This window comes from Oryctolagus cuniculus, chromosome 4 (genome assembly GCF_964237555.1).
Source record: "Oryctolagus cuniculus chromosome 4, mOryCun1.1, whole genome shotgun sequence".
Classification (NCBI taxonomy): domain Eukaryota; kingdom Metazoa; phylum Chordata; class Mammalia; order Lagomorpha; family Leporidae; genus Oryctolagus; species Oryctolagus cuniculus.
In genome coordinates this window covers 95,611,537-95,624,945 of record NC_091435.1, presented here as the reverse complement: position 1 = coordinate 95,624,945, position 13,409 = coordinate 95,611,537, and the positions used below count along the sequence as shown (strand labels likewise).

The 13,409-nt window shown below is 46.8% G+C and overlaps 1 protein-coding gene across 1 annotated transcript in view; it reads right to left on the bottom strand.

Moving 5' to 3' along the window:
- The window catches only part of LOC100353287 (nmrA-like family domain-containing protein 1), a 72,554-nt gene that overhangs the window by 58,915 nt on the left and 230 nt on the right, over positions 1-13,409 (bottom strand). Inside the window, exon 2 of the mRNA XM_051818435.2 lies at positions 13,258-13,342. Coding sequence (XP_051674395.2) covers positions 13,258-13,342 — 85 coding nt within the window. The remainder of the gene's footprint in view (positions 1-13,257; positions 13,343-13,409) is intronic.

Below are 13,409 nucleotides of genomic sequence, written 5' to 3'. Positions count from 1 at the left end.
AGCCCCTAACCACAAAAGACACCCTGCGTCCCTAGTCAGGACTCCCCTGACCTGAACACGTGCTCAGAATAGCCTAGTGTAGCGGATATGTGACCTCCTGGGGTGGTGGTGCTACTTACCACCTCCATTTTGAGCCTTTTGTAGCCACAACAAAAAAAGGAACTGCGCCTGTGCAGAACACCCAGTGCAAACTCCAGCGTCCTGGCCAGGAAGGAATCGCCACACCTCCCCACCTGATAAAAACCCGTGCCAGCTCCCCTGGAGGAACCAGTTAGCAAACCTCTTCCTGCAGTGCTGTCTCTCCTGTGCTCAGGCATAAGCCCCAACAAGCCTTGTCTGGGCTGCAGTTTGGCCTCTTGTCAGTTTCTATTTGCAAGAGAGCAAGACGCTGGGGTCACTGTCAGTGGGTGGTGCTTGGGTTATTGGAGGTGCTGGGACATGCTGGCCTCCTAGAGTAAGCTCTGGGAGTTGAAGTAAAAGCCTGTTCCACAAGTTGCTCTCTGGCTTCCTGTTCACAATGTGATCACTTTTGCACACATGCACTCCCACCATTGCCACCTCCCCAGAAGTAATACAGCCAAGGGGAACAGGGACTTACTAGAGCTTATATCATGCTGTTTGTGGACTTTAGCTTCTAAACCTATTTTCTACATAAAGTTAGCCTGACTTAGGCATTTTTGTTCTAATAACAAAACAGACTAACATACCTACTACTGTCTCTTCCTTCAAGAACCCACTTATTAAAAATAAGGTTTCCTTGATCACTGCTGTACTGGTAATTCCAGATCTGTATATTCCATTGAGCCCCAGATTGTAATACTGCCAGTACTCTAGACACCTCCATTGGAAGTCCCAACAAAACCTCAAATTCTTTGAAAAATTTTTTAAAAGATGTATTTATTTATTTGAAAGAGTTACAGAAAGAGAGAGCGGGAGAGACAGAGCTTTTCCATTCACTTCCATCTGGCAGAAGCCAGGAGCCAGGAGCTGCACCTAGGTCTCCCATATGAGTGTCAGGGGCCCAAACACTTGGCCCATCTTCCACTGCTTGCCCAGGTGCACTATCAAGGAGCTGGATCAGAAGTGAAGCAGCTGAGACTTGAACCACTGCCCACAGGGCATGCTGGTGTCACAGGCGGTGACTTTACCTGCTATGTCACAACACCAGCCTTGACACTTCAAATTCTATGTGCTTCCTGCCCGTATTCTCCTTCCTAGTTTATGGCACCGTTGCCTCTTCAAGTCAGAATCTAGAAGTTGCTTTAGCTTCTCTCTCTCTCACCTTCATGTCCACATTGCAGTGGTATCTTACGGGGAATACTCCTAACTGTAATCAATTCTGAATTAGTTATGGTGCCACAAGGAGAGATCAACAACACAGTAAAACAGAAAAACTATAATAGAAATAATTACTAACTATAACTGGGGATAGGAGAGATGAAGAATCAAGTAGTGAGAAATAGAGAACAAAGGATAGGAGGAGAGCAGATGTGAGGAGCCCCAGAGCAGGGTCTGAGGCAGAGCCCCGGAGAAAGACCTCCTTTCCTCTCAAGAACAGAGACCCAGGAAGCACAGAGAACACACAGCAAAGTTGCTGCAGTGCCACACGAGCAGAACTTGGCAGGAATCAGCCCCTTGGAATTTCCCAGAGATCTTCCCTCTAGGAGGCCAGGGAAAGCTGTTCAAGGGGCAGTAGCTCACCTACAAAACCATCGGATGTTGCTCCAGGAGAAGCCACCCATTGCTGCCCCTGCTGGGTGTCGCTGGGTACTTCTGTCCAATACTAGATGCTGCTGGGCACTGTGGAGGGCTTCTGAAAACCGCTGCTGAGAACTGCCGGGTGCTTCGTGCTACTGGAGCTGGAGACCCGAGAAGCTGCAAACGCTGCAGGAGCCAGGGGCCTCTTCTCCAAAACCTGGCTGGGGCTGGGGATGGGTGTTCTGGAGGAAGTTGCTGGCTGCCAGGAGCCACTGGCTGCCAGGCACTGCAGGAGCCAGAACCCAGAGAGGCTGTCAGCACACAGCAGCTCCGTGCCAGAGGGAGCTGCATCCCTGCAGGAGCTGGGGACCATGGGTGCCTCGTGTGCTGCAGCACGGAGGGAAAAGCCACGCTGGAACTAGGAAGCAAAACTCTTTCTGCCCACAGTGCCCATCCAGTGCCCTGTATTTGCAAAGTTCCTGTGTCATTTGGCAAAGGAAACTATTTAAAGGGCCCAGATATGTATTTACAGAGCAGGTAAAAAGTATGAATGTGCAGCAGTTCACAGCACGTCATATGTGTTCTATTTTCTCTAACCCCATTGCCACGGCTTTAGTTCAGGTTCACTCACTTGCTGGTCCTCTTTATATTCCTACCTAGACCATTGACAGTTCCTGGCACTGTCTCCTGATGTGGCTCCCATCCACCTGAATGATGAAACTGTGTGAATTTGAAAAAGAAGGTTCTTCCTCTGGGTTCACCAAGCACATTGCTGGCTCTCAGCTCCCACCAACCCTTGCTAGGAATATGCTGCACAGCCCAAGCCAAAGGCTTATTCCTCACCTGTCCCCAGTCTTCTGTCTTCCCTATGCTCATCAGTCCCCAAACCCACTCTCCGCATTGCTACCACTCTTCTAAAATCTAACACTGAAAACATAATCCACTTTTTTTTTTCAACACACTTTAGCACGTCCCTATTGCCTATTAAACAAACTAGTCCTCTGATCTATCTTTTGCATATTCCTCCAGGAAGTGAGATGAGTAAAGGATTACCAAAAAAAAAAAAAAAAAAAAAAATCACTAAGGAATGAACTAATGAATTCTAGAATGGAAGTTGAAATTCAGAGATGTTGAGAGAGCAGGTTTTGATTCTGTTAGGGAGGTGCAGCCATTAAATCTGGGGGCAGCCTCTGGCTGTGCGCCAAGCTTTGTGAGAAGCCTGTGGGAGGACACCTCCAAGTGGGCACATTCTTCCCTCTCATGCTATTTCCCCTCAAAGTTTAGATGGCCATTTCTGACTACTCCTTGTCCTCTGACCCCTAGTCCCAGCACCATGGCCACTCAGGCCCATCCTCTGAGTCTCCCCACTCACTGTTTACTCCCCGTTCTTTTTTTAAAAAATATATGAATTTTATTTATTTGAAAGGCAGAGTTGCAGAGAAAGAGAGAGAGAGAGAGAGAGAGAGAGAGAGAGAGAGAGAGGTCTTGCATCCACTGGTTCACTCCCCAAATTGCCACAATGGCCAGAGCTGCACCAATCCAAAGCCAGGAGCCAGGAGCTTCATCCGGGTCTCCCATGCAGGTGCAGGGGCCCAAGCACTTGGGCCATCTTTTACCACTTTCCCAGGTCATAGCAGAGAGCTGGATTGGAAGTGGAGCAGCCAGGTCTCAAACCAGCATCCATATCGGGTGCCAGCACTACAGGCGGCGGCTTTACCCACTGTGCCACAGCGCCGGCCCTGTTTACTCCCCATTCTTGCTGTTGTGAGGGCCGAGTCCTCATCATCTCATGTTTACTGTACTGGAGCCACATCCAACATGACCACTCATTCAGCAGCCTGGCACTTTGATAGGTGCTGGAGATAGGCATACGTGACATGATTGTCTGCCCTCCATGACTGCCAGGACAACCTGCCCTATTTTCAGCAGGTCAGTCTCCTGCTCAGGGACCTATAAAGGCACCTTGCTCCCAGCCCAATCAATTTGAAATTCATACTTTGCTTTCTTTCATTTACTCCGAAAGTATGATTGAGGGGCAGGTGTTGTGGTGTAGCAGGTTAACCAGCCACCTACAATACCTGCATCCCATAAGGGCACCAGTTCAAGTCCTCACTGCTACGCTTCTCATCCAGCTCCCTGCTAATGTGCCGGGAAAAGCACCAGAAGATGGCTCAAATACTTGGACCCCTGCACTCATGTGGGAGACCCAGATGAAGATACTGGCTCCTGGCTTCATCCCGGCCCAGCCCTGGTTATTGCAGCCATTTGGGGAGTGAACCAGAGGATGAAGGACCTCTCTCTCTTTCCCTCACTTTCCCTTCCCCCACCCCTCTCTTTCTCTCTCTTTCAAACAAATAGATAAATCTTAAAAAAAAAAAAAAAAAATCTGGCTGGCACCGTGGCTCAATAGGCTAATTCTCCGCCTGCGGCGCTGGTGCCCCAGGTTCTAGTCCTGGTCTAGTCCCGGTCGGGGCGCCAGATTCTGTCCCGATTGCTTCTCTTCCAGTCCAGCTCTCTGCTGTGGCCCGGGAGTGCAGTGGAGGATGGCCCAAGTGCTTGGGCTCTGCACCCGCATGGGAGACCAGGAGGAAGCACATGGCTCCTGGTTTCGGATCAGCGCCAGCCAGAGCGCACCAGCCGCAGTGGCTGTTGGGGGGTGAATCAACGGAAAAGGAAGACCTTTCTCTCTCTGTCTCTCTCTCACTGTCCACTCTGCCTGTCAAAACAAAACAAACAAACAAACAAACAAACAAAAAATAAACCTGTGCAATTGAAGGCTTGTTATGTGCCAGGCACTGGTACTAGGTATAAAGTGGCATACAAAACAGGCATGGGCACTGTCTTCAAGAAATTCACAGTCTAGAGGGAAAGATGGATATAAAAGTCATAATCATAGAAAGAATAAAAAATAAAATAATGTATATATTCCTATTGTTTAATTGTAATTGTTATATAACAACGAGTGGTAATGAGTGCTGTACATGTACAAATGGGGCCAGCATTGTGATGTAGCAGGTTAAGCCACCACCTGCAACACAGGCAATGATTGGCTCCTGCACCCACATGGAAGACCCAGATGAAATGCCTGGCTCCCGGCTTCAGCCTGGCCCAGCCCTGACCACTGCCACCATTTGGGGAGTAAACTAGCAGACAGAAGATCTCCCTCTCTTTTTCTCTGTCTCTCCCTCCCTCTCTGTAACTCTGCCTTTCAAATAAATAAAATAAATCTTTTTCTAAAAAAGTGTGTAAATAAGAGATCTAATGTAATCTAAACTAAGAAGCAAAGCAAGGCATAAAATGAATAGGAGCCCACATTTGTTTTTGTGTTTTCTTAAAGATGTATTTTATTTGAAAGAAGAGCAACAGAGAGAGAGGGAGAGACAGATAAAGAGATCGTTCATCCATTGGTTCACTCTCCAAATGGTCGCAACAGCCAGGTCTGGGCCAGGCCAAATTCAGGAGCCAGGAACTCCATCTTGGTCTCTCACTTTTGTGGCAGGAATCCAAGTACTTGGGCCATTTTCCACTGCCTTCCCAGGTGCATTAGCAGGGATCTGGATTGGTAATGGAGCAGTCACGACTCAAACTGACACTTAGATGTCAGTTGCCCATGTCACAGGCAGTGGCTTAATCCATGCACCTCAATTCTGGCATCAGATGTGTGTTAGAAGGAAGGGTATTTCTGGGAAGAGGGAACAACTCTTGCAGAGGCACAGAGTGGAGGACCCAGGAAGAGTGAGAAACTGTGTGTCTATAGCATAGTGAACAAGGATGAGCATGGTAGTTAGGGAAGAGATCATGCAGAGAACTCCAGGCTATATTAAGGATTTTAGATTTTAAGCTAAAAGTTACGGGAAGCCATCAATGATTTCAGAGCACATGGTACCATGATTGCTTTCTGTTACTACAACAAAATATGGGAGGCGGGGTACTTTATACAAAAGAAAAAGAGGTTTATTTGGCCCATGTTTTGGAGGCTGTAAGTCCTAGAATGGTGGCCCCATCTGTTTGGCCTCTGGTGAGCTCCCCCTGGCTGTATTACATGGCAGAGATGCAGAGAAAGGAACAGTCCTGTGCTAAAGAGGCCGTGTGATGGCCTCACTTTGTAGCAACTCACTTTCTCAAGGACTAACTCCTCCAGACAAGTAGTTTTTGTTTTAAAGATTTGTTTATTTATTTGAAAGTCAGGGTTGCAGAGAGGGAGGTAGATACAGAGAGAGAGAACTTCCATCCACTTGTTCACTCTCCAGACTCTTCCACAGGTAACACCCCTAAAAGACCTCATTACCTACTACTAGGCTCCATGGCTTAAAGGTTGGCCACCTCTTAATACTACCACACTGGGATGAAGCTTGCACTCATGAACCCTGGGGGGACATTTTCACTCAATTCACTCCCTGTATTTGATTATGAAAACTTGCAAGCATAGTGAAAAGCATCATACAATGAGCACCTATATTGTAGAATCACTTAGATTCTACAGTTAATATTTCGCTCCTGCTTAATTATTAGATTACACTGAATATTGTCTAGGTACTAAAGGGGAAAAATAAGATTAATCTCTTTTTCCTAGGGGGAATATAAGAAAGATTAGAAGTGGTACCACCTAGGGGCCAGCGTTGTGGTGCAGTGGCTTGTGCTGCCATCTGCAATGCCAATGCCAGCATCCATGTTGGAGTGCCAGTTTCAGTCCCAGCAGCCTGTGCTCCTAGTCCAGCTCCCTGCTAACACGCCCAGGAGGGCAGCAGAGAATGCCATCTGCATGGAAGACCTGGATAGAGTTCCAAGCTCCTTTCTTTGGCCTGACCCAGCCCTGACTATTGTGGTCATTTGGGGAGTGAGCCAGAGATTGGAGGATCTCTCTTTCTCTGTAACTCTGCCTTTCAAATAAATAAACAAATCTTTAAAAATAATTTTAAGGGGCCAGCACTGTGGTGTAGCTGGTAAAGCCACAGCCTGCAGTGCTGGCATCCCATATGGGAGCCTGTTGGAGTCCCAGTTGCTTCACTTTATATCTACCGCTCTGCTATGGCCTGGGAAAGCAGTAGAGGACAGCCCAAGTCCTTGAGCCCCTCCACTCACATGGGAGACCCGGAGGAAGCTCCTGGCTCCTGGCTTCAGATTGGCATAGCTCTGGCCATTGTGGCCAATTGGGGAGTAAATCAGCGGATGGAAGACCTCTCTCTTTCCCTCTCTCTCTCTCTGCCTCTCCTTCTCTCTCTGTGTAACTCTGACTTTCAAGTAAATAAATAAATATTTTAAAAATAATTTTAAAAGGGGCTGATATTGTGGTATAGCAGGTAGAGTTGCCACCAGCAACACCAGAATCCCATATGGCACTGGTTCACGTCCCAGCTGCTCCACTTCCCATCCAGCTCCCTGCTCATGGCCTGGTAGAAGCAGCAGAAAATAATCCAAGTACTTGGGCCCTTGCCACCCACATGGGATACCCACCCACATGGGAGCTCCTGGCTCTTGGCTTTGGCCTGGCCATTGCTACCATCTGGGGAGTGAATCAGCAGATGGAAGATTTCTCTCTCTCTCTCTCTCTCCTCCTCCTCTCTCTGTGACTTTCAAATAAATCTTAAAAAATCTTTAAAAGAAAAAATATATTTTAAATAAATGGTATAGCCTAGTCAATGCAATGATCAGAAATGAGTAACTACAGAGGCACAAGGGAGCGTTGCAAAATTCCAGACACAGTTACTAGTACTAGAGTACTAGTACTAGTACTAGTACTATTTCACTTTTAAGAACTAGGATCTTCTGGGCTGGCGCTGTGGCGCAGTGGGTTAACGCCCTAGCCTGAAGCGCCGGCATCCCACATGGGCGCCGGTTCGTGTCCCGGCTGCTCTACTTCCAATCCAGTTCTCTGCTATGGCCTGGGATAGCAGTGGAGGATAGCCCAAGTCCTTGGGCCCCTGCACCAGCATGAGAGACCAGAGGAAGCTCCTGGCTCCTGGCTTCAGATCAGCAGAGCTCCAGACGTTGCGGCCAATTGGGGGAGTGAACCAGCGGATGGAAGACCTCTCTCTCTCTCTGCCTCTCCTCTCTCTGTGTAACTCTGACTTTCAAATAAAAATAAATCTTTAAAAAAAAAAAAAAAAGAACTAGGATCTTCACAATCATTTAGCACAGAGCCCCTACCTGGCAGGAAACAAGTCCAGGATACTTTGGCTGCAATTTCAGAAGTTGTTTATGTTGATTTGCTAGAAGGAGATACAGAATGCCATGCTAGATTTAAAACTCCTGAGGATGCTCAAGCAGTAACGCATGCACACACAGAAATCAAGAAGAAACACTGCTGGAAACTAGAGGTCCTTTCTGGTGATCATGAACAGAGATACTGGCAGAAGATTTTGGTAGGCAGGCCAAGAAAAGAAGAGAGGCACTGAGAAGTTAATCACCAAAGCTGAAAAGATTAGACTGGAAAAGACTCAACAAGCAAGTCAGCACATTAGATTTTCTGAGTATGACTGAAAAAAAATTACAATTCACCTCTTATTATTTTACTGGATGCTTGAGCTACTTGTAGAAAATCCATTTGTATAGGGTAATACTGCATAATTAATGTTTTTCTAAAACTTACCTTTAATTAAAACTATTGTTCCTCAATTTGTAAAAAAAAAAAAAAAGAAAGAAAGAAAGAAAGAACAAACGAACTAGGACACCAAGGTAATCATTTTAATCTTTTTATAACACTATTTCCTTTTACTTGAACTTGAAACAAAGTAATTAAGAGTTGTAAAGATTCCACAAATGCTAATTTAGTTTCTAAGTTACTTTGCAGCTCTTCAGATAAATGAACTAAACAGGCTCAGATAAATGGTGGCAGTGGGGATAGAGAAGAAAAGGTTAAAAAAAAAAAAAAACACACTCTGGGGGAAGAAGGGTGGAAGTGTTGTGGTGCAGCCGGTTAAGCCACTGCTTGCATTGCCAGATGGCCTAGGTACTTGGGCCACCCATGTAGAACAGGATGGAGTTCCTGGCTCCTGGCTTCAGCCAGGAGTGAACCAGTGGATGGCAGACCTCCCCGCCACCCCCAGCTCTTTCAAATATATATATTATATGTTTCCATATATATTACACACATACACATATGATGGGGATGGGAGTGGCATTCGGTGCAGCAGTTGAGCCACAGCTTAGGATACCTACATCCTTTGTTTGAGTACCTGGTTTCAGGTTTTAGCTCCTGTTGATGTACATCATAGGGGCAGCAGGTGATGGCTCAAGTAGTTCCTGACCACTGTCGTGGGTGATTCAGATTGAGTTCATTTTTTTCCCTTTTTTTTTTTATTTCTTTATTTAATTTTTTAAATTCAGATTGAGTTCTTGACTCCTGGCTTCCACCTGGTTCAGCCCTTGCTATTGCAGGCACTTGGGGAATGAACCAGCGTATGAGAGATCTCCAATGGTCTCTTTCTGGTTTTCTTTCTGTCTCTCTGCATTTCAAATAAATGAAATGAATAAAAATTTCAAAAATAATATTTTTTAAAGATTTATTTATTTAAAAGACAGTTACAGAGAGAAGTAGAGACAGAGAGAGGTGTCTTCCATCAGCTGGTTCACTCCCCAGATGGCTGCAATGGCCGGAGCTGTGCCGACCTGAAGCCAGGAGCTAGGAGCTCCCTTGGGGTCTCCCATGCGGGTACAGGGACCCAAGGACTTGGGCCATCTTGTACTGCTTTCCCGGGCCATAGCAGAGAGCTGGATTGGAGGAGGAACAGCGGGGACCAGAACTGGTGCCCACATGGGATGCTGGTGCCTCAGGCCAGGGCATTAACCCACTGTGCCACAATGCCTGCCCCCAAATAATTTTTTAAAGATTGATTTATTTATTTGGAAGGCAGAGCTACAGAGAGGCAGAGGAGGGGAGAGAGAGAGAGACAGTCTTCCATCCGTTGGTTCACTCGCCAAATGGCTGCAATGGCCAGGAGCTTTTTCCGGGTCTCTTACATGGGTTCAGGGGCCCAAGGACTTGGGCCATTTTCTACACAGCAGAGCTGGATTGGCAGTGAAGCAGCTGGGTCTTGAACCTGTGCCCCCATGAGATGCTAGCCCTCAGGCAGCGGCTCTACCCACTATGCCACAGTGCCGGCCTCAATAATGATATTTGAAAATTTAAAAACTATAGGAAGTAAAATGGATGATATGTGTTAGTTAATTAGATAAGGAGTGTGACACAGAAGATATTTCCAGCAGAGAGGCTTGGAAGACACAAGAGGGGAAGATTTAAAATGGTTTTAATTTTGGACATGTTAACTTTTACAAGCCTCTGAAATACCCAGGTAAATATTCCAGCAGGCAATTGAAATTTAAACATGGATCTGAGGAGGAGTTTCAAAACTGTAAATACAGACATAAATATAAATACAAGCCCTAAGTATACAGGACCCTGATGGAAACCATGAGAGTGGGTAAGGTCTGCTCCACAGAACACTGTGGAAGAGAGAATTGTCATCATTAAGTCCCCCAATCCTCAGTCTCCGGAACCGTAAATACTGACATTGTTCCATTTTACACCAAGCAAGGATCAAACTGCCAACTTACACTAAGTAATAAAAAGATAAATAACATTGGAAGTGGGCAAAGTTTCAGAACAGACATTTCTCTAAAGAAGAGCTACAACAATAGGTTAATCCTCCGCCTTGCGGCGCCGGCACGCCGGATTCTGTCCCAGTTGCCCCTCTTCCAGGCCAGCTCTCTGCTATGGCCCGGGAGGGCAGTGGAGGATGGCCCAAGTCCTTGGGCCTTGCACCTGCATGGGAGACCAGGAGAAGCACCTGGCTCCTGCCTTCGGATCAGCCTTCGGATCAGCGCGGTGCGCTGGCCGTGGCGGCCATTGGAGGGTGAACCAAAGGCAAAAAGGAAGACCTTTCTCTCTGTCTCTCTCTCTCACTGTCCACTCTGCCTGTCAAAAAAAAAAAAAAAAAAAAAAAAAAAAAAAAGCTACAAACAGCCACTAAACATATGAAAATATTAGCATTATTATTGTGAGAGAAATGTGAATCAAAGCCATGAGATACCATTTGATAACCACTAAGATGGCAATACATTTTCTTTAAAGGCAGACTAACAAGTATCAATGAGGTTATAGAGAAAGTGAAAGCTTCACACCACGCTGGTGGTGATAGAAAATGTAAAAGAAACTCGGGTGATGTGGAAAACAGTTTGGCGGCTCCTCAGAAAGTTAATCATATAGATACTGAAGGGTCTAGCAACTACACTTTGAAGCATGTCCCCCAGAAAAATGAAAACACATACTCATGGGGCCGGTGCTGTGGCGCAGCAGGTCAACGCCCTGGCCTGAAGCGTCGGCATCCCATATGGGCGCTGGTTTGAGAGCTGGCTGCTCCACTTCCAATCCAGCTCTCTGCTAAGGCCTGGGAAAGCAGTACAAGATGGCCCAAGTGCTTGGGCCCCTGCACCCGCGTGGGAGACCGGGAGGAAGCTTCTGGCTCCTGGCTTTGGATTGGCACAACTCTGGCCGTTGCAGCCAATTGGGAAGTGAACCATCAGATGGAAGACCTCTCTCTCTCTCTCTCTGCCTCTCCTTCTCTCCCTGTGTAACTCTGACTTTCAAATAAATATATAAATCTTTAAAAAAAAAAACACATACAAAAAATTTTGTACATCAATGTTCACAGCAGAATTATTCATAACAATTAAAAAATAGAAAGAACCCGAAAGTGTATCAAATGGGAAAAATATGATATATATCCATACAATGGAATGTAAAGTAACAATAAAAAAGGAGATACCAGTATATTTACAACATGGATGAATATTGAAAATATTATGCTAAGAAGCCAGTTACAATGGACTCCATATTACATGATTCCATTCATACAAAATATCCAGAACAGGCAAATCTAGAGCAGAAAAATAGGCTTTTGATTGTCTAAGACTGGGAGAATTTTAGAGAGGGAGGGAGAAAGAGAAAACAAAGAGTATAGGTTTCTTTGGATGTGATGAGACTGAAATTGTGATGGTCACACAATTCTGTGAATATACAAAACCATTTCAATTGTGTACTTTAAATGGGAAAACCACATGGTACATGAGTTATATTTTTTTAAAGATTTATTTGTTTGTTTGAAAGTCAGTTGCAGAGAGAGTGGGAGAGACAGAGATCTTCTATCTGCTAGCACACTTCTCAGATGCCTGTAAAGGCCAGGGCTGGGCCAGGCTGAAGCCAGGAGCCTCATGTGGGCTTCCCATGTGGGTGGCAGTGGCCCAAACACTTGGGACAGCTTCCAGTGCTTTTCCCTGGCCATTAGCAGGGAGCTGGATTGAAAACAGAGGAACCAAGACTGAAACTGGAGCCCACATGGGATGCCACCATCACAGGCAGCAGCTAAACCCAATATGCCATAATGCCAGCTCCATAAGTTGTACCTAAAATCATCCTGTACAGGAATCAAAGTTACTTTTTTTCCAGGGGGCGGGGAAAGAAGACGGAAGGAGGGGTGCCCATTTGCTGGTTCACTCCCCCAATGCCAGCCATGACTGGGGCTGGGCCAGGCTGAAGTCTGAAGCCAGGACCTCAATACAGAGCTCCAGTTTCTTGCAGGGACGCAGCAATTTGAGCCATCACCACTGCATTAACATCCCAGGGTCTGCATTAGCAAGAAGGTACAATCAGCAGTTGGAGGCAGGGATTCTATGAGAATAAACACCTGCCCATAACTCTTTTTTATGGTTAGGGATACTGATGTACTGAGGGATCCGGCAACTAACTTCCACGTGTGAACTCTTCTCACCATGTCCAACTAAAAGCTCTTGGATAAAGCCAGACTTTAATCTTCCCTCCTTGAAGCCGGCGCCGCGGCTCACTAGGCTAATCCTCCGTCTTGCGGTGCCGGCACACCGGATTCTAGTCCCGGTCGGGGCGCTGGATTCTGTCCCGGTTGCCCCTCTTCCAGGCCAGCTCTCTGCAGTGGCCAGGGAGTGCAGTGGAGGATGGCCCAGGTGCTTGGGCCCTGCACCCCATGGGAGACCAGGAGAAGCACCTGGCTCCTGCCATCGGATCAGCGCGGTGCGCTGGCTGCAGCGCAGCGGCTGCGGCGGCCATTGGAGGGTGAACCAACGGCAAAGGAGGACCTGTCTCTCCCTCTCACTGTCCACTCTGCCTGTCAAAAAAAAAAAAAAAAAAAAAGATTGTATGTGCCTCTAGCACTTGGAGTTTGTAAATGTACTTAAAGGTTCTCCTTTTTTTCAGACATCTGACTTTTTTCGGAACACAGATTATGTCTGACTCCTGTCTCTCAAGATTTGGCTTTTTTATAAAGGTGGCTTCTTCAGGCAGAAAAGATCTACAACTACGTCTAAACAAACAGAATATAAAATGGAACCAAGTGTATGGCTACCCACCCCCTTCAGCCAAGGTTAAGGCACAAAACTAGTCACAAGGCAGAAGAAAGGATTAAAGGATAGGAGAAACGGGGAGGTGGGGTGTTTCCTTCCTCACTGCATCCCACAACCGCCCATAGTTTCCCTGGAAAGTTCCAGAAGGGATTAGGCGTCCCATGGCGCCCACCGCTGAAGTCAACTTACACGCTCGCTTTCCCGCCTTGCTAGGGACCTGCAGATGGGGGTGGGGCCGCGCAGGGTGGGTGGTGGGGGGAGGGCTGGGGCGAGGCTGACGTCAGATCCGGTTCGGGCCGCGCCGCCGCGGGACAGAGAAGACACAGAAGGCAGAGGGAGGG